We start from the raw sequence: 23,179 nt of genomic DNA, 5'->3' as shown, positions 1-23,179 counted from the left end.
GGGTAGGCTTTAGGTGTTGGGAACTTCTAAAATTTATTGAGTAGGAATGAAAACTTTTTTAATGGAGTTTTTAGTAGAGTTTAAAGATCTATCGAGAAGGTAGGGAAAAAAAATATTTAAGAAGAGTTCCTATGAAAGATCTAATAAATAATAAAATTTCATAATAGCTGCCACCACAAAATGGTCAGCCCTGCCAAGCTCCATTTAGATAATGAGATGAGATGAAATGATTTTAAATAAAAGTTGAATAAAATATTTTAGGAGAAGATTTTTAAATTTATTTATGTTTTAAAATCTCAGGTTAGCCTCTCATTATTTTCTGGAAAACAATCGAAATGCCCAGAATCATCCCAAAGTAACTAGCAGCCTTACTTCTTGCAAGGAGATCAACTTTCATTTCATACTCAATTATCTGGTGTCTCTTTCATAATCATTCATAGAAAAATAGAAATCAAATAAATTTTGTGATGCAAAGTGCTTGCAAGACTTGTGTTGGGAAGGAGATGCTAACTTTTGGAGACATCCAGCTGCAAGAGCCATGGTGGCACTGTAAATTCAGGAGTATTCAAATCTCAAGGATTATCTAAAGAAAACGTCTATCTAAACTTATGGTACGAAGTGGAAAAACCTTTAGCTATCAACTCATGGTATAAAGTGCTCGCTTTCTGGCCTTCATTCAAATATCAGGGATTCTCTCAACATAACAAGATCTTTGGCTGGAAAATTTGAAGGGTTTTTTCGGTGATGTGCATTTCAAATTTGTCAGTATAACAAGATCTTCTAATTGAAAGGAATGATATACAAAAACAACTGGGGTTACCTTACTTTATAAGCTAACGTGCCAATCTCTAATTGGATAGTGTTATTAACTTATACCTGCACTCTTGACCATAGCACTAGGGGGGGAAACTGTCTGATGTGTCAAAAATCCCTCTTGACAACCACAAGCTCTGGGACTAAGTCGCTCAATCGTTGCAAAAACAATGATAAATATGTTACATGGAACATTAATCCAAGAGAGGCTAGGTATGCAACTTGTTCAGGGTGCTGAAAAATCGCACAAACTCAGTTCCAACGACTTCTTGAGTACAAGAGACTCTGATAGTAACAAACAAACCAAGCCATGTTAATGGACGACCAAACCAAAGCGCACAGGAATAGAAAAAAAATGTGTAAGGCTATAAAGACCGTAAGGAATGAATATCTTCATGGGAGTGGCCGTTCTAACTTGTCGCATTGAGAACATGCATCCATAACGGAGTAAGCTCTTTCTTGTCAGATCACTAGAAAAAAGAATGATATTTGATTGCTGAACCTTTTTAGTGCTCGTTGGTGGGAAGAATTAGGAAATTTGTAAAGACTTTTTCCCGGAAACTTCAGAGTACCATGATTTCCACGCTTCGACGTAATGAGAGAAGAGGTCTTTCAAAGCTGCATTGCCAATACACCTTTGCATTACTCATTTTGCAGCATCAAACGAAAACAGAAATCGGCCTAGCAGAATGTAAAAGACAACTATATAAATGGCAAAGGACATCAAGGAGAACCCATTTCCTAAGTATTGATACTTGAAAGATTAAAGCTTGTTAGCTTGATATGACAATATGAAGAGGACATATTGTATGATAAAACTGCCTCTACCATGGATTTGCATATTTCAAATTAGCTTGTCACTCTGACCATAGTTATATGGATAGAAGATTTTTTTTAGTGAAATATTGATGGCAGATTGATCAAGGCTTCTAAAAACACATCAATGAGAGCAAAAAGATCATGCAGAATAACACTGGTGAGAGAATGCCACCTCTAGAGATTTAATAACTGTTAGACAACCTTATCACTCGGTACCGTAGCTGAACCTAGATCATTGACAACCCACTTCACTTGTGGGATCTCTGATGGAGAGTCAATAATGAAGACTCTAAGCCCAAGAGAGATGCCTTTCCTTGACCTACAAAAGAGCATGAAATGATACCTTCGTTTTGATACTGAGGACGATATGTAGAGGCAAGATTCTCCCAATCATGAACTCGCTTTACATTGTTGCTCTCATGAACACCAACTTTGGCCACACTGGTGGGAGCAAAGGGACCAAATTGGTAGCTTTTTGAACTCTGTCTCAAGTCATGTTCCAAATTCCTTCTATCTACCTCATCTCCCAAATTGCCATATTTTATTTTATTTTGTGCCTTCGGATCCCCTTTTGAATTTCCATCAAATAATGAGTCAACTTTGTTCCTCTTAAAACTGATGTTTGTGACATCACTTCCAAACATTCGTTTCCTAGAATCATTCGGAACAGAAACACTGTCATCTTCGCCTCTGCATCCTAACCACCTGAATGCAGGCTTCCTAGTGTCTGACGTATGGGTCTGCACGTCATTCAAGAAACGCTTGAGATAAGCAACTGATGTAATTGTATCAGACATCGTCTTAGTAGAATCGTAGAGAACAGAAAAGATCAAGTTTAAACAGGCCTCGCACTTTTGCACTACCGTTTTACCTTCTCAATTAGCTTCATTGAAGACAACACATTTGCAATATCGTATAGGCGTCTAACTTTTGCTGCAAAATTTCAATGCCAACTAGATTTTAGATCTTTTTCAGGTTCATTGCAGTTAGTAGATAAGAATAAAGAAAGCAATAGCATTGATTACTTCTCATTAACGAAGAATTGTGGCCATCCCCAAGCAGTAACCTCGCAGCATCATCAAGGGAGATCAAATCTGCCTAGAAATTATTAAAGAAAAAAAATCAAACAATGACTAACTAGAGAGGAAATCAACGACAAAATTAAACAACAAGAGAGATAGTGTTCCCACTCACATTAGAGCAGACAAAGAGCTTGACAAAATTCTGGGTAAGAAGTGCCAGAGATTTTTCCCTCCGATTATCTGTGAAGAATCATACAAAGCACATTCAAAATTCTACTCCAATTTTATTTTAGTTTTTATACTATTGTTTCTAAATAAAGATCGATTTGCTACACGGGTTTATGGTATAACATTCAATTTCTATTCCCAAGAAGATAAATCTACAAAATCATCGAAGATGTGAAGGACAACTTATAAGATCGCATCGAGTCATCAAGTTCACAAATGTCCACCTAAATTGCTGCTTAGCATGAACTCTGGCCCATCAAAGCAATAAAGTTTCATTGATATTCACAAATATTTTCATACATAGTAGTATCTAAGCCAAAAAAATATAAAAGGAAAAAATAAACGGAATACCTTTTGTCAAGGATTTAACAGAACTAGTGTTGGGCTTGTCATTTTGACTTCCGGTACTGGGATTAGAATACATGTCGTCCTCATCCTCGTCATCCGAAACCTGCCTCGATTAAAAAAAATTATTTCTATCAAAATGCTTAAAAAAGGAATAAAATACGGAAAACTTCATAACACTCTTAACTTTGACCTACTTTTGCGTAGTCGTTGCCGTCAATGGCATTGATATTCTCACTCAAACCTTCTTCCTGTGACAGCACTAGAACGCAATATTAGAGATACGTTCCAAATATACATTTCAACCATATCTTTGACCTACTAAAACGAATAGAAAAGATTTAAAAAATCATTAAAAAAAAATTAAAGAAGAAGAAGAAGACTTGCAATCATAAAGTAAAGATAAAAATCACCTTAAGTTCAGCCAAAGCCTTAGGGATTGCCGCAAATCCTTTCCAGTTGTATTGGTTCTTCGCTTTTCTTGCAAGGACCTAAAAAATAAAGTCAAACACCCATTCAAGCTTAAGACTATACACACGCACATTTATATTAAAAAATCCAAAATAAGATGGTCAAAGTTCAAAAATCTCACCCCAACACTCTCCAAGACATTTACAATATCGTAAATTCTTCGCCTCTCGACACCTGAAAATTCCAAATCTCATTAGATCCACAATATTCAAAACTTAGATAAATACATGAAAAGGTTAGAAATTGTACCTAATCTCGAAGCAGCGTCGTCAAGCCCAATGGACCGGACGTCGTCTCGATCGTACAGGCTCAAGAAACTGAAAGTTGCCAATGAACGAAAATCAAAAGAAGAAAAAGAATATATTTTTCAGGATGAAGAGAAAAATTAGAGAGAAAGTACTTGGAGCAAAGGAGGCCGAGGGACTTCTGCTTTCTGCTATAGGCGTGGTGCCTCGTCGAGGGCTCAGCTAGAGTAGAAGACGAAGGCAAGGCCATTGACGGTGTGAATCCGAGGGGAGAATGGCCGAACCAAGTGTTGCAAACCTCAGGGTTGAGAATTGGAGGGAAGTGAAGCGAAGGTAGGATGAAGAGAGCGAGAGGTGGAGGCTGAGGAGAAGTGACAGTACCGTTAAGAAAGGGGGAGAAAGAAGGGGGAGGGTTAGGGGAATGGCGGGGTCGGCAATTTGAAATTGAGGAGAGCTTGGACTTTGGACTTTGGTTTGGATCCAAATCTGTATTTGGTTTCGAATAAGCGGGAATTTGAAATTCTCGGTTTTTTCTGACGCGCCTCCGAATCCGCCGTCCACGTGCAAGTGGTCTCCCGAATTTGAAATAACACCAGCGCCTTGCTGGGCTGGGCCAGGCCACACTCTTACAGTCTGGGATATTATTCTTAAGCCGGTTTGGATAGACAGAATCATATATGAGATAAGATATTTTAAATAATAATAAAATTTTATCAATTAAGATGAGATGAGATGAGATAGTTTATAAGAAAGTGTATATTTAGATAGTAAGATGAGATAAAATAGTTTTTAATTATTAGAATTTGATAAAAGAAAATGCTAAAACCACAACTAGGTATTCCCAAACTAGGATCCCGATTAGTTTTTTTTTTACTTAATGATTATGTAATTATTTTTTTATTAATGTTGTGAAATTTTTTTAAAAATATATATTTACAAATAAAAAAAATGCATGAAAAACAGCAAAAAAAAAAAATACAATGGGCGGGATCCCCCATGTGTGGGTATAGAAGCACTCTTTGATAAAGGAGTGGGTCTCACTAATGATTGAATAATAATGATGAATATATTAATAAAAAATCATATTTATGAGTAATTAAAAAATCTATCATAAATAAATTTAAATCCCAAAATATATTAGGAAGTTGTTGGCCGAAATTACTCTATAATTTCAAAAAATAATTTCTTTTTTTAAAAGATATTATTTTTAAAGATATTATTATTCTAAAAAATAATTTAAATCCCAAAATATATTGAAAAATTGTTGGCCGAAATTTGTAATTTCTCATTTTTAAAAGATATTTTTATCTATTTATTTTTCTATATATAAGAGATTCGTCATTTTTATTATAATTATAAATTATAATAATTTTGATTATTGTAATAAATAAGTATATGAATTATGTTGTAGATTTGTTTTAAATAATTTATTAATTTCAAATTTTCTAATAAAATCCCAAAATGCACTTCTATTCAATATTTACAAAATTATCAAATTCTTTGTGAAAATATATTATTCTAATAATGACTTATTGATTATTCTATTTTCATCACAAAGGAATTTTTTTTTTATTGTGTACGATTCTTTTTACTATATATGTCTGATTCTTTTTACTATTTATGTCAAAAGGTAATGAGATGAGTTTGAAAACTTAGAGATGAAATAAAGGTGTGAAATTAACCGTTTAAATAGACAAAACTATATCATTTATATAGACTAGACTCTCATCTCATCTAACAAACCAAATTGGGCCTATTTTTTTTCACCGACAAGTCCAACATTAAAATAAGGTAGGAAAAAATATAAGAAAATGATAGTATGTCTTTCAGATAAGAAAAACTTTGAATCGGTTATGGTGTAAATTATAAGTTTACACTATCCAATGAAAAGAGAACACATAAGAAATTCATTTTATTTAGCATGGGTGTGACTGTAGAATATTACCCTCTATTCTATCTCATTATTCACAGTCCTCTCTTTCTTCACTCTTTCTTCCTTTCTCTAGGGTTTCCTTTTCCTTTCGATCTCTCTCTCCCATCTCCAACCCATCTAGTGAATCTTCACTCTCTCTCCAGTCGCTCTCTCTCTCTCTCTCTCTCTCTCATCTTGTGGATCTTCGTTCTCCCTCCAGTCCATCTGATCTTCGTCTCTCTCCAATGCAAGAAAACGATTTTTCTTCCCATCTCCCTAACCTCTATAAGTGGTTTAATTTCATAATGCACTACATTATTTTAAAAAAATTAAAAGGGCATCCTGTTGAATTTTTGCATAAGCTCGCTGCATCAAACCTAAGTAGAGGTTCTTGCTCTTGCAAGTCGTTGGTCCTGCTGCTTCCAGTGCCTTTCTAGTTTCACACCATGCAAAAAAAAATATTTGTTTAATTTCCTTATTTATTGTGTTTTATTTGGCCAACAATTAATTTATTAATTTTGACAAGAAGTACGTGATAATTCGATTCTTTATAAGCACGGGAATTGGCAATTATTGAGAGAGGGAGGAGAGACATAGGAATCGGGTATGGGGAGGGGAGAAACACAGGAATCGGGAAAGGGGGAGAACTACAACTAATTAGATTTTTTTCTACAACCAATTCTATTTTACATTTCTTAAAATTCCTACACGTCAAATTATGATTGGACGGTGTACAATTCTATTTTTCACCTAATCCGGCGCCCAAGCACTCCCCTTCCAAATATATCCATCACATATACCCACTCATATTTATATATATATATATATATATATATATATATATATATATATTAATGATTAAAAAAGGAACTGTTAGTAAATTTATATTTTTTTTTTCTTAATGATCAAGGATGTTTAAAAAATATTTTTAAAAAAAGTCATTTGCATTGGTGTACACATTTGGTGTGCACCCTAGTATTGTCCAAAATATATAACTTTTAAAGAATCATTCTATCTAGATGCCTACACTACACACCACTACTATTTTAAATTTTTTTTTTTTTTTTTTGCTAAACTAATTGAGCTCTTCTACTCATCATCCCTTAGGGGAGGACTCTTACTTCAACAAAGTCGGAAAACCAAACTTAGAACTCCAACTCCAACAAAAATCAAAATCGAAATTGGGCTTCGACTCCAATCAAGAGTGGACTTTGACTCCAATCGTAGTTTTCGGAGTTTGAGTCGGAGTCGAAGCGTTAGAGCAACACATTGGGGGGGGGAGAGGGGGGGGGGGGGACTCGATGGGTAGCCACCGTCGAACGATGGTCGTGTCATTGTGGTATAATCGATGCTATTGAAGCCACCATGATGATATAGAGCCTGTAAATTCCAATGCATTTCACAAAAGTATAAAAGGAAATGGGTAGAGACACGGTGTTGCGGAAGAGCTCGGATACTAATGAATGATGATATGAAGCCTTCTTGCGTGTTGGAGTAGTTGAAGAGGGAAATCTATTTTTTTTTTTTCTCTATTTTTTATATTCAAAGCGAGAGGGAAGTCTTTATGCCGTTGGTGATTTCGAATCTCTTCTAATATCAGAGGGAAGTCTTTCAACTGGCACAGTTCCTTTCAATGTTTGGAAAAGGAGACAACTTGTTGCTTACAGACCCTTGCAATTTGCACCAGCTGGCTTGTACCCAAAATTTAAAAAAAAAAAATGAAAAACGATGATGATTTCAACCAAATAAGTGAAAGCATGTAAAAAGTAAATTTGATAAAGTTGGTTCAGGAGAAAGACACTTTAGGCCGGATTTGGACTCAAGAATTACTCCAACTCATCTCATCATATCTCATCATTATAAATTTATCAAATTTTCACATAAAATATAATAAACAATTCAACTTTTTCAAATCTAAAAAATTTAATAATATTAAAAAATAATATTCTAACAATATTTTATTCAACTTTCATTTAAAACCATCTCATCTCAATATCCAAACCTCACCTTAGTCTTTATGCTGGTTCAAAGTCGGGTCGGTGGAGGATTTGCATAGCCCTATTATCCCTACACCACATACTTGATAAGAGAAAAAATAAAAATAAAAGTATGTGGTGTAGAAATGATGAGTATAATTATCCACTTTTAAAGTTGTAATAATTTTTAATTATATTTGTTAATGTAGTACACTTTAAATGATTTCATAATTTAGTCATTTAAATCAAAATCACTTAATATCTGTCATAAAACAGATGTTGTTGTATTATATATACTTTTGCTATATATTTAATACATATAAACATGAAAACTGCTATGTACAGTCAGTTTCGCGCACCTTGACTGACGTGGCGGAACTTGTTTTATTAAAAGAAAACAAATTGAAAAACACATTGAGAAGAAGACAACTGATGCAAACCCCTGACAAGCTTGGTTCCATTTTTCCCCCGCATTCAGCTTGGCTCATTATAGTGCGGTTGGGCTTCAGCTTCCATGGCAGGAAAAAGTTGAGAATGGGTTAATTTGCCTAGGATTTTCAGTACTAGTACTACTCCTGAAAACCCATTAAGTTAAGGCTCCCATAAACCTTCTTTCCTTTCCCTAGCTCACATTCCTTGTTTCCCTCTCTTTCATTCTACCTCCAAGCCCTTTCTAAAAGCCGAAATTGAATCTATTTCCCACTTGTATAATAGCTCTCCCAACTATGGAAGCTTTCAGCTTGCTCAAGTATTGGAAAGACCTTCCTTACGCGCCATCGGGACTCCCACTATAGTCACCACCATTGTTTAAAGTAGTGTTGGGGAGGTCGATGAAGACGACAGACCTTTTTTCAACTTAGAGTTTGTTGTTCACGACGAAGAAGATGATGTGGAAGATGGGGACGAAAACAAAAGCAGAGAACAAGAAGGAACCAACCATGAGAACGAGAGCGAAGAAGACAACAACGAGTTTGATGGCAGTGGGGACGTCGACAGTGAGGGAGAATTCAACTGTTGCCGCTGTCGCTGCTCCCAAACCAAATCCAAAAATACAGAACATGGAACAACCTATTGAAACATCCTAGGCAAATCAAGAGTTTGCATGACTTGAGACATAAGACTTGCCAACCCCAACTTGCTTTGAAACACTAGTCAACAAGCCATTCAACGAAAGAGTTTGCATGACCTGAGACATAAGACTTGCCATATCAATTGAAGAGGGTAGTTGCTCTGGGGCCCATTCATTTGCATTCATATTATTTACAACAGAGCTACGAGATGCTATAGAATGTGATCGTGGAGGAGAGGAGTGGATGGAGGAAATGGAAGGAGAACCGCTTTGTTTTCCCCTATCCCATTTTCATTTCCCGCTCATATGAAAATGCCCCATTTCGCAACATCAAAATGCCCCGTTTCATTTTTTGGGTCCTATGCCAGGCAAACGGGGTGCGCGAAGTCGCTTGTGTTTAGAGTTTTTCTATAAACAAACCACTTACCATGAAATTCATTATAGTAAGAGGGGTTATGAATCACATAGATCCACCATCTCAACCTACTCAATTTGCCTAGCCCATTTAGTTGTTTCTTGTTAATATTGTGTTTCGTACATCTAGGCCTAGTTCCAGCAACCCGAGATGAGATCCTCTTATCTGTACACAAGGGAAAGCAAATGAGGTTTAGTGGGGTCCGGGGAGCCTCTGATGTTAAAGTTAGTCGATCATCTTAGTAAGTCATGTTGGAATTTCCAAGTTTAGAGAGAGACATTTGTACCTGGAGGACGGCTTTTATATGAGGTTCCTCGCGAGAAGGGGGCATCCCGTACTCAGGTTCATGTCACCCTCCCACTGTAACCCACTCAAGGTCTTTTAATATGGCGTGGAGCCTGGGGTGGCGCCATCATTGCGACGTGGAGTCAGGGAGTGGCGCCATTAATGCGGCGTAGCTCCCATAGTGACATCTTGTCGGTAGATGATTGATGTTGTTATTCTCCATACCCTTTGTCAGAGAATGGAGGGCTACCCGCGTTTCCCGCCTACTTGTCAGTACAAATATTTTATTGCTAGGTGTCGCAGGGGACGTCAAGGGCGGCGAGTCCCGTTTGTCCCTGTCAACTGGTTTTCCTACAGTATGCCCCCTCTATCTAGTTGGCATAATTCAAGGAACAAGCTCCTTAAGCGGCATCAGGGCCATTTGGGGGATGAGGCTTGGGCTAGGATGGGCCTCAGATGTCCTACCCAGGCCTTACCCATGGGCTGGTAGGAAATTCCCCTTCCATATATTCTGAAAAGTGGTTTTCTAATAGAAGAATGAAATGAAAGTCAAAGGTATTTGAAAAAGAAAAATCAAGATAAGTAGCGATTTAGTAGAGGTCTTCCTTGTAATAATTTACTAATGGTTCCATTCATGGTAATTTGGTAAATAGGGAAAGTAGGGATGGGCTGTAGCTTGATAAAAAAATCGATAGAGAGAAGGAAGTTTTAGACGCCAGCCATACGGGGACTCACCAACCAACACAATCAAACCACGACCATGACCAAACCCCACGTTTGCTCTTCAATCAAGCCATAATCTTGCATGAGACGAAAGAGATAAACTCAAATGTCTATTTTGAAAAAACTCTTGCACGTCAAGAGACCGCCATGGATCTCTCGGCTTCCAACGTTTACTTTTCAACAATGTCTACTTCCAAGAGAGGCTGAGAAATGAGAGGAAAAGAAGAGGGAATAAGAACATGGAAGAAGAAGATTAAAGTCTCATCCAGAGAGTAAAGTGAAGAAATGTGAGGTAAAATATGGTTTTTTACTAGGCAGGCAAGTTATTTATCCGTTGACTTGCCTGTTTGGAACTGTTTCATTTCTTCTCATCTCATCATTATAATTTTTTCAAATTTTCATACAAAATATAATAAACAATTCAACTTTTAAAATCTCAAAACAATAATAATATTAAAAAATAATATTTTATTCAACTTTTATCTTAACTTATCTCATCTCAACTCACTATCCAAACTTTTGTATCAAGACTGGTGAAAATGGATCCCGAACATTTGCTGACAGCAAATGGATATGAAATTTAAACCTATGTTAATATGTTATCACTGAACAACGCATTAATCTTCTTATCATCTCAATCAAATACAGGAGAGAACAAACTGTTGGACTGAATGGTTGAGCATATATCATACATAGAATAACTATTTATTTGATGCCGAATCAGAAAAATTGGGTGCCGTCACCTGAAATGGCAGTGATCATGCAGCAAGAACATGAGATAGCACTATGAAGGATGAACAAACCAACCTCGAAGGTTATCCCAGTAACCATAAACTCCTCTTGTCCTGTATCAATTGCTCCCCCAAAACGCTATTTGTAGGGGCCGTTGGACTCGGAAATTTTCTATTTGAATTATCAGAAGTGCACTCACGATAAACTCACTTCTGAAGAGGACCTGTGCACCAACAGGATTAGTGGATTTTATTCCAGACACCCGGTACCAATAATAAATAAATAAATGCAATGTGTTACCGAGAAATGGCTGAAGATGAGAGGATTTCATATTCTCAAGAACTTCCCAACCACACCATACATAATATAAGTCCTGGTCCTGCTGTGTGGACTGATTGCAAAAAGGCACCCAAAGTCCCAATTTAGGAGCCAACTGAAATCACTAATGTGATCGCGATTGCTGTTGAAAGCCAAGGCAGCAGCACATCCTCAAAAACCATTTATAGACAGAAACAATGGCACTCATCATCAAGCACGATCAGAAGCCCTTGGTAACATTGCAACATTGGCTCTACAGTCAAGGAGGATTTAAGAAAAATCTACAAATGAGCCAATTCAGACGCCAGTACACTTTCACAATTCGAGCTGACGAGGAAGACGGCCACATCTACTCTGCAATCTCAATATCTCTTTTGCAAAACCTTGGTTGCCAGTTAGCAAAAGCCCATTCAAGACCCGATTGAAAGTGAACTTCCGGGGCAGAAATCCTCTGTCCACCATCTCGGTCAACAATTTCCCAGCCACAAGCAAATCATCTGATTTCTTCCTCACAAACATGGCACTTATCAAAACATTATAAGTATCTAAATTGGGCAAGCAATCCTCACTACCCATCTTCTGAAATACATCCAACCCCTTTTCAATCTCTCCGGCATCACAAAAGTAACGAATCACAATATTGTAAGTCTGAACATTCGGCTCACACTCATCATCCTCCTTCATTCTTTCCAGAAATATTAAAGCCCTATCCATCTGATCTGCATGACACAATCCTCTGATTATCACATTATAAGTAGTCCAATTAGGCGCATACCCCTTCCTCACCATATCCTCAAACACCGAGATGGCATTTTCAACACTATCCTTCTTGCACAAAACTTGAATCAGTGCATTGTAAGTTGCGACAGAAGGGAGCACACCCTCCCCAATCATGTCATCGAAAACTCTTCTAGCTCTCTTAATCTCGCCGGCGCAGCCAAACCCATGAACCATGGTGGTATAAGAAACAACATCGGCCCCACATTTTCTTCTCTTCATTTGCAAAAAGAACTCCCAAGCTTCGTTAATCTGACCAGCTCTAACATAACCTTTAAGCATTGTATTAAACGTGGTTAAACTCGGTTCCAATCCTCTCTCCACCATCTCCTTCAACACCTCAAGTGCCTTGGGTGTCCGCTTAATTAAACACCACCCATTTGAAATTATATTATAACTAACGCAATCAACCTTAAACCTACCCTTTAGAGCCTTAAACAAATTATACGCCATTTCGACGCGTTTCGATTTACACAGAACATCAAGAATCGTATTGAACGAATTCAAATCCTGAAAACAACCGTGCTCGTGCATAGACAAGAAGAGCTTCACAGCTCTATCGGGTTTGCCGGCAGCGACGTACCTCTCGGCGATGATGGCGAAGGTTTTCGGTCCCGGGCCGAGGCGGCGATTACGCATCCGGGCCACGAGAGCCCATACGGCCTTGTAGTCGCGCATGCGGGCGGCGATGTCGATGGCGAGGTCGAAGGAGGAAGAGGAGTGAGCGAAGGTGGGGTGGTGGCGGTCCAGGGTTCTGAAGAAGTGGATAGCCTTGGGTCCATGGTTCCAGAGGCGCTTGAGGACACTGTCGGCGAGCTCCGGGGTCCATTGAATTGTTGGGTCTACTAGTGTTTGCGTTAGGGTTCGTGGGTCGGAGCAGAGAATGAGTTTCGCTATGATGGCATCTTGTGGTGGTGGTGGCGGCGTGGTGGAGAGGGAGTGGTATGGGAGTAAGTAAGAAGGTTTTGGAGGTTGAACTTGGGTGTAAGAAAGAGATAACAGTGCTGAAGAATTTCTACGAAGAAGCAGAGTGAACATTTTCCCTCTCCCTCGTTTTCCTCCAGCCAAACACTATTAACTCCAACGACTGTCATTTAATTGGGCTCTTTCTATATAGGCCCGGCCCACTAGGGAAGGAGTAGGGAAGGACCAAAATCAGACTTGTTTTCCCCCTATGTTCTTTGTTGATCAACGATCATAGCGATGGAATGTTTTTGGTAGGGTTGAGGCCGTAGGGGTGGCAGCGGAGTCCCACATGCGCATTGTGGGGCGGGGCGCTCTGTATATTTACATGTATTTTATATAAATATATATATTTATAAATATACGTTAATAGTTTATATATATAAATATAGTAATATACTTAATACTTTGTTCAAGTTATAATATTTTATAGGTTGACTTTTATATATAAGTTGACTTTTATATAGGAGATTAAGAAAATACAAATATCTCATTTAAGCAATGTGGGACTCTCACCTCCGGGATGAGATGGGGTGAAAGCCCTACATTATTTCGTTAAGGCCGAAGAAAAGTGAAAAGAAGAAGAAATAATACTGCAAACCGCTAACTGGTGTCTTTAGAGTGAGTTATCAAGAACACGCAAGAATGCTACAACTGATCCATGTGGATTTATCAAATTGCAAAAGCTTTTACGGGAATTTGAACAAGTTGAAGCAATATTTGAAGAACTTCTAAGAAATGATCCTATTCCTTATCGAATTGAAGACATGGATATGTATTCCAATGTGTTCTATGCGGAATAATGTTTTTCCACCCTGATTGACCTTGCCAATGGGGCTTTTATGACTGACAAATACAGGCCTGAATCTTGTTGCGTTATTGGGAATTATTACAGTTTGAAGGGGCAGCATGAGAAGTCGGAAGAGGGCACTCAAACTGAACAAAAACTATTTTATCTGCTTGGACACTTACGGGTCATGAGTTTGTTGAGATGAAAACATTCCAGCTGATGTTGATGCCTATTGACGTGCTGTAAATATAAATCCATGTGATTATTGAGCCTTATATGGATTGAGACAAACTTATGAGATGATGGGCATGCCATTCCATGCTCTCCATTACTTCCATTAGGACACATTGGCAAAATCAAAATTTTGGAAAGACATTGCAAATTGAATGATATTTTTAAAGCACGTACATGGGAGAAGAGTTTCATGCATTTTTCATGGGACTAACTAAAGACGGAGAGATTTATTGCTGGGGCTGGTGTGGGGATCTTCTGATCTCCATTTTTCTGATATTGTCTCTTGAAAGATGACTGCCCAACTTGATGAGCAATAAGAAATTTGCTAGGCTGTATGTTCTAACAAGCTTGGACATACAGAAGAGAACATTCAATATCAAAAGAACAACCAGCTGATTACCTTTCTATATCATATTGGCAACATCTACCAATTCCAGTTAAAACAGAGTAGAGAACAACATTCCATTTTCCAAGATGACATCATCCTGGTTTTAAAAAGGGGGGTTCAAAACATTATCCACCCAAAACTTTATTTAAGTTCAACCGCATCTGCCGGATGCAAATTCAATGCGATTTCCAACTGCAAACCACACCATTCTAGAGTTTACATCTCAACTTGAGTTCTCTTTACTTGGGCATTTAGTTTCTACTTGGATCTGTGAAGAAGCTGTTGAGGGATGGCATGATTTCTGGGGTCTTGTTGCGGACAAACTTCCTCAGGAAATGCTCTGAATACTTCTCCCCCTCAGCAAAGTTATCCAGCACTCCTGCAGTCCTGTTCTCCTTGTTCACCCTGATAAAAAAGAAACAAGATTCTTGATATGATCTACATAGGCTAATTACCTTTCTATATCACAAAACTAGTCATGTTTCAAGTTCGAATTGAAATGACTAGCCATCCTCTTAACATACTTAACCAGCTCATAAGAAATCCAATCTTTCCATTATAACAACCGGCTACTCACGTGGATATGACTAATGGACAGGATTTAAGGGAAGTAAGTAATCCATACAAAAAGGTTTCTGAAAATACAAATTGCCATCATTTTTATTATAATTTTATCATTGTAACTTCAACCTTTTTTTCTTTTACAAGCCATTCATTGTACTTTCAGCTACAACCACGTTTTTCAGAACAATGATTATCACACAGGTCTTACACGACGAAGCCAAGTGCGGTAGAGTCCGGCATAAAAATAATAATTAAGACCAAAAAAGTAATAAAGATCACGATTACGATTACGAAATCACGGTGTGAATAAGGGACACAAATCGTGAATTCGAGAAGCCCATACCTATTTAGCCTACGTACACTCATAATCCTACACACAAACAGACACAGAAAGCATAAGCGCACAGACAGAGAGAGAGAGAGAGAGAGAGGACCTGACTTCAGGGTTGATGCAGATATTGCGGACAAGCTGAAACCCGCAGATCCCTACAGCAACTCCTACGGCGGCGAACAGAGGATACACCTAAACGTATACACACAAATACACATAAATATAGAGATTAAGATCTAAAAACTCCTAAAAGAACAAAATCGATCAAAACAAGGCAAAGAAACAGTCGGATCCAGAAGACGAAGAAAGAATCAAAGATGGATCTGAGCGTACCTCGGGCCTCAGCCATCGGTTCGGAGCCATTGAAGCACTGTACGAGAGGAATCGAAGAGGGAGCGGAAAGAAAAGATGGGGTACGCGAAGAAAACGAGGCGACTTATCTTTGAGTAGAAGGGTTCATATATTTTTTATTTTTCCTGATCAGTCGAGTGTTTGCTTTTTTAGTAACGACGCAACCTGATTGGCTGGAATGATAAAACAGCCGCCCACTGTTTTTCTGTAAAGTGTAGACTATTAATCGAATCAACAGTCGACACGTATAGAATAAGGGAAACGATAGCTTCACTGGGAATTTACATACGATTTTCACGCACGGTCTCACATGAACTCGCTGTGTATTGTATCATAACCCATTGAATAATGGTTTTAAAGGCTCGTTGACATTTGAGCACTAGCATTAGATTTATCAAATTCATTTTTAAATTTTTATAAAAAGTAAATATTTTTTATATATCTAAAACTTCATTATTCATAAATTCATATTGAATTCATCAAAATAATAATATAATATTATTTTTTTAATAATAATTCTTTTTTAATTTTTTTCTTTCATACTTTACAATTACTAAATATATGTTAATTAATAATTTAATTTGATACTTAAATTATTGCTTTTCAATTAATTTTTTTTCTCAATCTAATTATCTAACAAACACATTTTGACAACTATTCTTCTCCCCAACAATCATATATAGAATTTCTGAAACTAATACACACATTTACAATTCTTTCATTCAACAAACATATTATGACAATATTTCTTCTGCTCAATAGTCACATCTAAAATTCTTGAAACTAACAAATACTTCCACAAACCCTTCTTTTATACCCAAACTTCACATCTACAATTTTAAAAACTAACAAACACATTCATTCCACCATGCACAATACCAAACATTCATATCTATAATTATTGAAACCAACTAGTAAATGTAGCCAATCATTCTTCTTTTGCCAAGATTTTTAGTTATAGCTAATAGTCTCAAATTAAGCCCTATAAATAGATTAATCCTCTCACTATTTTCCACTCATCAAAAACCAATCTTTCTTCTTCCATTCCATCAAATTTTGTTCTCTCAATTCCCTATGGATCCCTTTCATATTGATCATATGGAAGATGACGATTATTATGATCACGATGAGTATATGATACAAGCAATGACCCTACATAGACAATAACATGCAGCGGAGGGAGCATTTGCTTCACGTCATCGTAATTCTCAACCTCGTATGTCCATTCGACGTGATCCATTGGAAGGTCATGAATGCCTTTGGAATAATTACTCTATTGAGCCGCCAATATATCAGCCAAACGTTTTTAGGAGGAGGTTTCGAATGCATCATAATGTTTTTTTACGCATATATTTTACAATTGAAGCTCATGATGATTATTTTGTTAAAAAAAGAGACGCCAGTGGGAGACTTAGATTGTCTTCCCTTCAAAAGATAACTGCAGCAATTAGGATGCTAGCATATGGGGTCACAGTAGATCTTATGGACGAGTATGTAAGAATTAGAAAAAGCACAGCACGGTTGTATGAATAAATTTGTTAAGGTGATTGTGTCAATTTTTAGGGGTGGTTGAGTACTTGAGATCTCCAACCAGCAGTGATATAGCGAGGTTACTAGAAGTCGGACAAAAGCGTGAGTTTCTAGGAATGTTGGGTAGCATTGGTTGCATCCACTGAAAATAGAAGAACTATCCAAGTGCTTGGAAATGTATGTACTCTGGTCACGTAAATGAACCAACTATTATTTTGGAAGTTGTTGTGTCTTACGATCTTTAGATATGACATGCTTTTTTTGGTTTGTCTAGGTCTTATAACGACATCAACATACTTGATCGATCTTCTATTTTTGCTGCGTTGGCTGAAAGTCGTGCTCCTCCGTGCAACTATACAATTAATGGTCACGAATATACAATGAGATATTATCTTGTTGATGGTATATATCCTTCATGAGCAACATTAGTGAAACCAATTCTTACTCCACATGAAAAAAAGAAAAAACATTTTACTGTTTGTCAGGAGTCTGCAAGGAAAGATGTGGAGCGTGCTTTCAAAGTACTCTAAGCTAGATTTGCAATTGTGCTTGGACTTGCTAGGTATTTCCAGCCCCAAGTTCTAAAAGCCATTATGTACGCATGCATTATCTTGTGCAATATGATCGTTGAAGATGAGCGTCATTTATATATCAGGGCTGACCAGTTCATTTACGAATCCAATGATGATACTCCACATGAGCCAATTTCACGCGATAATATACCCGAATTCATGGAGTTCATTGCGCACTATCATCGAATTAGAGATAGAGGCACTCATTCTCAACATCAAGTTGACCTTATCGAGCATTTATGGAATATGCATGGCCGCTTATAATTTATGAGCTAGAATGTGAAAAGACTTGTGGTTATTATGGAAGTTCTATTATTTAGGATTTCCCTTTTTATTGTTTTAATGGACATTAATTTCTCAAAGCTAAGATGACTATTGAAAGTTTATCATTGTCATTGTTTATGATAAACTCAAATGTTAAAACTTTGAAATCCAACTAGATTTCCCTTTTTATTGTTTTAAAGCTTTTTATTGGAATATGCATGTCATCTAGAGTATTGATGGGAATGGAAGGCCAAAATGGGAAGATGTCTTTAATAATAACATCTCTATGCACATTCAGATTTTTATTTTTTTATGGATATGCACATTTAGATTAATCTTTCACAACATGCTCTAAGTTCAAAATGTTGTCATCTAATCTATGCACTTTCAAAATGCTCCAAGTTCAAAATTCAGATTAATCTAATAACATGAATCCTGGGCATGTAAATAACAAGCATCTGAATAACAAGTTCCTAAATAACAAGCATCAAATTACAAGTGTGAAGTTCCCCTTTCAAAATCAGGTCACAATTCAGATTACATCAAAAGAACAATTCAGATTACAAGTGTGAAGTTTTCCTTCCAAAATCAAGTCACAATTCAAATTACATCAAAGGAACAATTCATATTACAATTGTGAAGTTCCCCTTCCAAAATCAAGTCACAATTCAGATTACATCAAGTGACAATTCAGATCAAGTGTGAAGTTCCCCTTCCAAAATCAGGTCACAATTTAGATTAACCTTTAAAAAATGCAATCATCTATTAAAAAAAAAAAACAAATTCAGATATCATAGTGGCTACCTAGCTACATGTTTATGCAAAACATGTGGCTGGCAGCCACTAAAAGCTGGAATTTTTTTTTATCATAGCCAACAGTTACACACCTCCATGAGGTGTGGATAGAGATGTGTTGAGTGTACCTTCGAAATTATTCAAAGAGTCCTCATAAATTTTCCTGTAAATATTAAGGAAGTAGGCTTGTTACATGACAGTCATGCTAGAAAGATTCTTACTCATGATCTCCGCCTCAAATTTTATCTTATTGGAATTTTTTTTTATCATAGCCAACAGTTACACACCTCCATGAGGTGTGGATAGAGATGTGTCGAGTGTACCTTCGAAATTATTCAAAGAGTCCTCATAAATTTTCCTGTAAATATTAAGGAAGTAGGCTTGTTACATGACAGTCATGCTAGAAAGATTCTTACTCATGATCTCCGCCTCAAATTTTATCTTATCAAGTTTCAGTTGTGTACCTCTAACTTCATCTGCTTTCATCACCCACGCTCTCATCTTTGCCTAGAACAACCGTCTATCATCGGTCATTTTTTCTAACGCCATGTTGAATTCGGCATCATATGATTCATGGGCCTTCCGCTTCTTCAAGTTATCTTTCTCAGCATTTTTGCCTGGAGGCCTCTCAACGTTTTCCTCCACAACATCATCGGCAACTTCACTTGACTGCTCATTGGTAAGATGTTTATCGTTTGGCTTTCTCCTCGTATTTGTTGAAATTATGTGTTGTTGCCATTTGGGTTGGTGTCTCAAAAGATACTAACAATACTCCAATGTGAAGTTTCCCTTCTCCATCTCTTTGTACATTACTTTAGCCTTTCCAATATGAAAATAACAATGAATATTGTTAGAAAATAAATATTAGATAAATTTATACATTATTAAAGAAAAATAGTACATACCTTGTCTTGCTCGGTCGCACCACTCGGATGCAACGATTCTACTTGCGCTAGAAATGCACAAAATAAGTTTTGTGCATTTTTGAATCATGGACCAACGATTGATCAATGAACCAATTGAACGGTTTGCAGTATTTGATTTTTTATACTCATGATAAAACTTAGAAATTCTGTCCCATATTTGAGTGGATTTTTTATTAGTTCCCTGTATGGCATCAATGCTGATGTTGAGTCAACCGGAGACAAGTAAGTTATCCTCCTCTACAGTGAAAGATGCACCTCTTTAAACTTTTTTTGCCGGATGCCTCTTTTCACCGTGAAGGGGAGTTGATTGTACCATAACATTATAATGCATTGGGTATATTGGAGTGCTATTAAAACCTTCTCCTCCATTTTATAAGAGAGTGGTGAAGAATGGGTCCTCCTCAAATGGAGTGTCCATCCTTTAAAAATCGTAATGTTTAACTTGTTAGACAAAGCAGCACAAGAAAATAGATACAAAACAGTACAAGAAAATAGATACAAGGCAGCACATTTAAAAAAAATTTCAACCCCTACTGCATGTTGCTTCCCCAAAGTTCATTTAGATTAAACTGTTAAGTACTAACAGTTTTCTTCAAAAGATTATGACAACTTGGGCAGTATCTAGAATAAATTTAGACAATAAATATCTAGAATGTGAAAAAATATCAACAAAAACAGAGGCGGTCAATAACTCAAAGGAATTTAGTTAAAACAATCCATCCCAATTAGTGTCAGTAATTTTTTTTATACACAATGGAAAATTAACTGTTACTAAATGAGATCAGATAAAAAGTTCAACAAGATCAAACAATGGCAGTAGTTGGCTAAAGAATCAAGGGTGGAATATACATCTCGTTGATTGCAATTCCTATTCTTTCCATGAGATGTTCTTTTCAACAGTAAAGAGAAGAATCAGCCCATCATATTGACATCTGGATGGTTGTCTAGTGTACAAAAGTTGATTTATAAGAGCCTTACCAATCAAGGCATCATATATCTAGAGATCAAGACATCACATTGACAATAAGTTTTCTGTATGAACTTCATTTTTATACGTGTTCATGTGAATAGAATAATCCCTAAAAATAAGTTTTCCCCCCCATAACATGAAGTTTCTACCTCCTTCCATTATTGAGAAGTTGAAAGGTCTTCTTTTTTAGTCATATATATACATATACAAATTGGTAAGTATCCTACTAGTAAAAGTTACACTAATGATCATACTGTGAGGAAGCTCAGTACATGACATTAAAGACAAAGGGAAGTTTGCAGTTGAAATTTTAACTTCATGTGAAAGGATGGCTCATTCTGGACAGTCATCCACAACAAAATGCATTGAAATTTAGATTAATCTAACTCAATAACAAGCTACTATCATCACACAAAATGCTGCCGTCCCACTAAATAAATAGCAAGCATCTAAACATACCCAACATCAAGTCACAATTCAGAAACCAATCAGTCCACAAAAAGTTAATCTTTCTAAAATACAATCATCCATTTAAAAAAAAAAAAAATCAAATCTCAATAGTGGTTGTCCAAGGAAAGATGTTTAGTAATGTTGTAAATCCAGAAGTGATGATAGCTAAATGTAATGCTATCGACCGAATACAAAGCTCTAAGAAAATGAAATTAATTGAAAATACTCGTGAAGAAACAACATAATGAATGAAAAAAAGGCTTGAAAAAACAACATTTTGTTCAAACAACTCAAACAATAGAAGGATTGAAATACATACATGGAGTGCAAAATTTCTTCACGGGCAAAAATACATACATAAGCATACAAATCTCTTATCAAAATTTCTCATACATGCATATAAATCGCTTATCAAAATTTCTCATACATGCATATAAGATTAATATATAAAGACAGGGAGAGAGTGAACTCACGGAGATAGATCACGTTCAAAGCGGAGAAACTTAGAAATTCGTCAAAGATAAGGGAGTTGTAACAGCTTGCCTGGAGGTGATGGAGGTATGTACTCATAGAAGAGCGAAAAATCTAAGAATCAAAGAAGAGAAAGGACCCCGTACTCGTGGGAACTTGAACTTCAGTGGAGGTTTAATTTCAAATGGACAAAGATGAAGTGCTTCACATTCACGACGAGAATGGTTAGCCTGGTGAAAAAAAAGAGAGAAAAAAAAAGAGAGGAAACAGAGGGAACAAACAGAGAGAAAGAAAGGAAATCTGGAAATCGAGAAGAAAGGGAGAGGAAGTAAAAAGAGATTGGGGATCTCGAGGGGAGATGAAGAAAGGTAGAGGTTGGAGGATTTTTGGGGGAGAGGAAGAAAGGTAGTGAAGGGGATTTCGGGGGAAGATGAAGAAAGCAGATGAAAAGAAAGGGAAAAAGTAACGACATCACGGGCGAAATGAAATAATTCTTCTAATAAAATAATGTGGTTAGCCATGAACAGAAGATCTTCAAATTTGAAGATGAAGGGAAATATACTGTAGCTAAAAACTTGACATTTGAACATACGGTGAATCCAATGCCAGGATTTTAAAGTTAAAATCATCAAATTTTGAAGATTGGACTCATTTGATGACTCCAATGCCAGTGCTCTTAGCATGTTTGTCTCCGAATTTGTAAATATTTGATGGACGAAGCAACTTATTTTCATTTAATTCAAAGAGATTTTTATCCTTGATAAGGGCCATATAACACTTTTATAATTAATTTATAATTTATTTTTGAAATAAATGACACTTTAATAAAATAATAATAATACACTTATAACTTTGTTTTACATTAAAACAAGTGAATGACACAAAAACCACGTGATAAAATCACAAACCACCCCTCATCAAGTCACTCCTTTGATGAGATGGCCTAAAGAAGTGATCGAGAGCGACTTTCACAGGGTGACTCTGCACTCTACCGCAACCCTAAGAAAGTAAGAAAGTGACTCAGAGAGGTCTGCCTCCCCACCCCTCCTCCCAATAAAAGGGTTGCATTTCCTTGTTACCAAATTTAGACTATTTCATTATTATTTAAAGAAAAATGCTAAATATACGGATAAAAAAATATAGAGTTCCTCATGTACTGACATGGCAGCTGCCTTTTCATTTTTTTTATCGAGGGGCAAAAGTGTAAGTTTCATTTTGGTCAGAGCTACCCCCTCTCTCATTCTACATCTTCTCCCAATGTCTCTCCCAAGGCCTCTTCTTTCTCTACTGCGTCTTCTCCTAATTGAGTGCATCTGCTTTCTCTTTCTGTGTCTTTGCGTCTTCTAGATTTTTCCAGGAAGAGAATATATTTTTTCCCATTGAAGGCGTCTTCTCCCATATGAAAAAATTCATATAAGACGAAATCTAAA

The 23,179-nt window shown here is 36.7% G+C and overlaps 3 protein-coding genes across 4 annotated transcripts; all 3 read right to left on the bottom strand.

Moving 5' to 3' along the window:
- Positions 1–1,057: 1,057 nt before the first annotated feature.
- LOC121235189 (E2F transcription factor-like E2FE) lies at positions 1,058–4,408 on the bottom strand. Of its 2 annotated transcripts, none has more exons than XM_041131471.1 (11): positions 4,099–4,402; positions 3,948–4,015; positions 3,820–3,872; positions 3,641–3,718; positions 3,425–3,478; positions 3,234–3,333; positions 2,827–2,894; positions 2,658–2,730; positions 2,504–2,565; positions 1,976–2,372; positions 1,058–1,431 (listed from the first exon to the last, which is right to left on the bottom strand). In XM_041131471.1, the coding sequence occupies exons 1-11, from the start codon at positions 4,191–4,193 to the stop codon at positions 1,343–1,345; spliced, it is 1,137 nt and encodes a 378-aa protein (XP_040987405.1). In that variant the 5' UTR covers positions 4,194–4,402; the 3' UTR covers positions 1,058–1,342. The 2 variants fall into 2 exon arrangements, with proteins under 2 accessions (XP_040987405.1, XP_040987406.1); XM_041131472.1 differs by having other exon boundaries at positions 1,322–1,494; positions 4,099–4,408.
- Positions 4,409–10,929: 6,521 nt separating this feature from the next.
- LOC121235188 (pentatricopeptide repeat-containing protein At1g74900, mitochondrial) lies at positions 10,930–13,335 on the bottom strand. The gene is made up of 2 exons (XM_041131470.1): positions 11,356–13,335; positions 10,930–11,278 (listed from the first exon to the last, which is right to left on the bottom strand). Exon 1 carries the CDS (start codon positions 13,186–13,188, stop codon positions 11,689–11,691), a length of 1,500 nt encoding a protein of 499 aa, XP_040987404.1. The 5' UTR covers positions 13,189–13,335; the 3' UTR covers positions 10,930–11,278; positions 11,356–11,688.
- A 1,178-nt stretch (positions 13,336–14,513) lies between these two features.
- LOC121235187 lies at positions 14,514–15,930 on the bottom strand. The gene is made up of 3 exons (XM_041131469.1): positions 15,754–15,930; positions 15,524–15,612; positions 14,514–14,930 (listed from the first exon to the last, which is right to left on the bottom strand). Exons 1-3 carry the CDS (start codon positions 15,781–15,783, stop codon positions 14,777–14,779), a joined length of 273 nt encoding a protein of 90 aa, XP_040987403.1. The 5' UTR covers positions 15,784–15,930; the 3' UTR covers positions 14,514–14,776.
- Between the last annotated feature and the right edge of the window lie 7,249 nt (positions 15,931–23,179).

Source organism: Juglans microcarpa x Juglans regia, chromosome 6D (assembly GCF_004785595.1).
Source record: "Juglans microcarpa x Juglans regia isolate MS1-56 chromosome 6D, Jm3101_v1.0, whole genome shotgun sequence".
Lineage (NCBI taxonomy): Eukaryota > Viridiplantae > Streptophyta > Magnoliopsida > Fagales > Juglandaceae > Juglans > Juglans microcarpa x Juglans regia.
Note: the sequence above shows the minus strand (reverse complement) of the source record. Positions and strands in the feature narration are given on the sequence as shown.

Excerpts from the sequence above, each read along its gene's own strand:
- LOC121235189 (XM_041131471.1), bottom strand. The coding sequence starts at position 4,193 with ATGGCCTTGCCTTCGTCTTCTACTCTAGCTGAGCCCTCGACGAGGCAC. Across the intron at positions 3,873-3,947 it reads CGACGCTGCTTCGAGATTAG|GTGTCGAGAGGCGAAGAATT; the intron begins GTACAATTTCTA and ends TGGAATTTTCAG. Across the intron at positions 2,373-2,503 it reads CAATGAAGCTAATTGAGAAG|ACCCATACGTCAGACACTAG; the intron begins GTAAAACGGTAG and ends AATGACGTGCAG.
- LOC121235188 (XM_041131470.1), bottom strand. The coding sequence starts at position 13,188 with ATGTTCACTCTGCTTCTTCGTAGAAATTCTTCAGCACTGTTATCTCTT.
- LOC121235187 (XM_041131469.1), bottom strand. The coding sequence starts at position 15,783 with ATGGCTCCGAACCGATGGCTGAGGCCCGAG. Across the intron at positions 15,613-15,753 it reads ACCGATGGCTGAGGCCCGAG|GTGTATCCTCTGTTCGCCGC; the intron begins GTACGCTCAGAT and ends GTATACGTTTAG. Across the intron at positions 14,931-15,523 it reads TGCATCAACCCTGAAGTCAG|GGTGAACAAGGAGAACAGGA; the intron begins GTCCTCTCTCTC and ends CTTTTTTATCAG.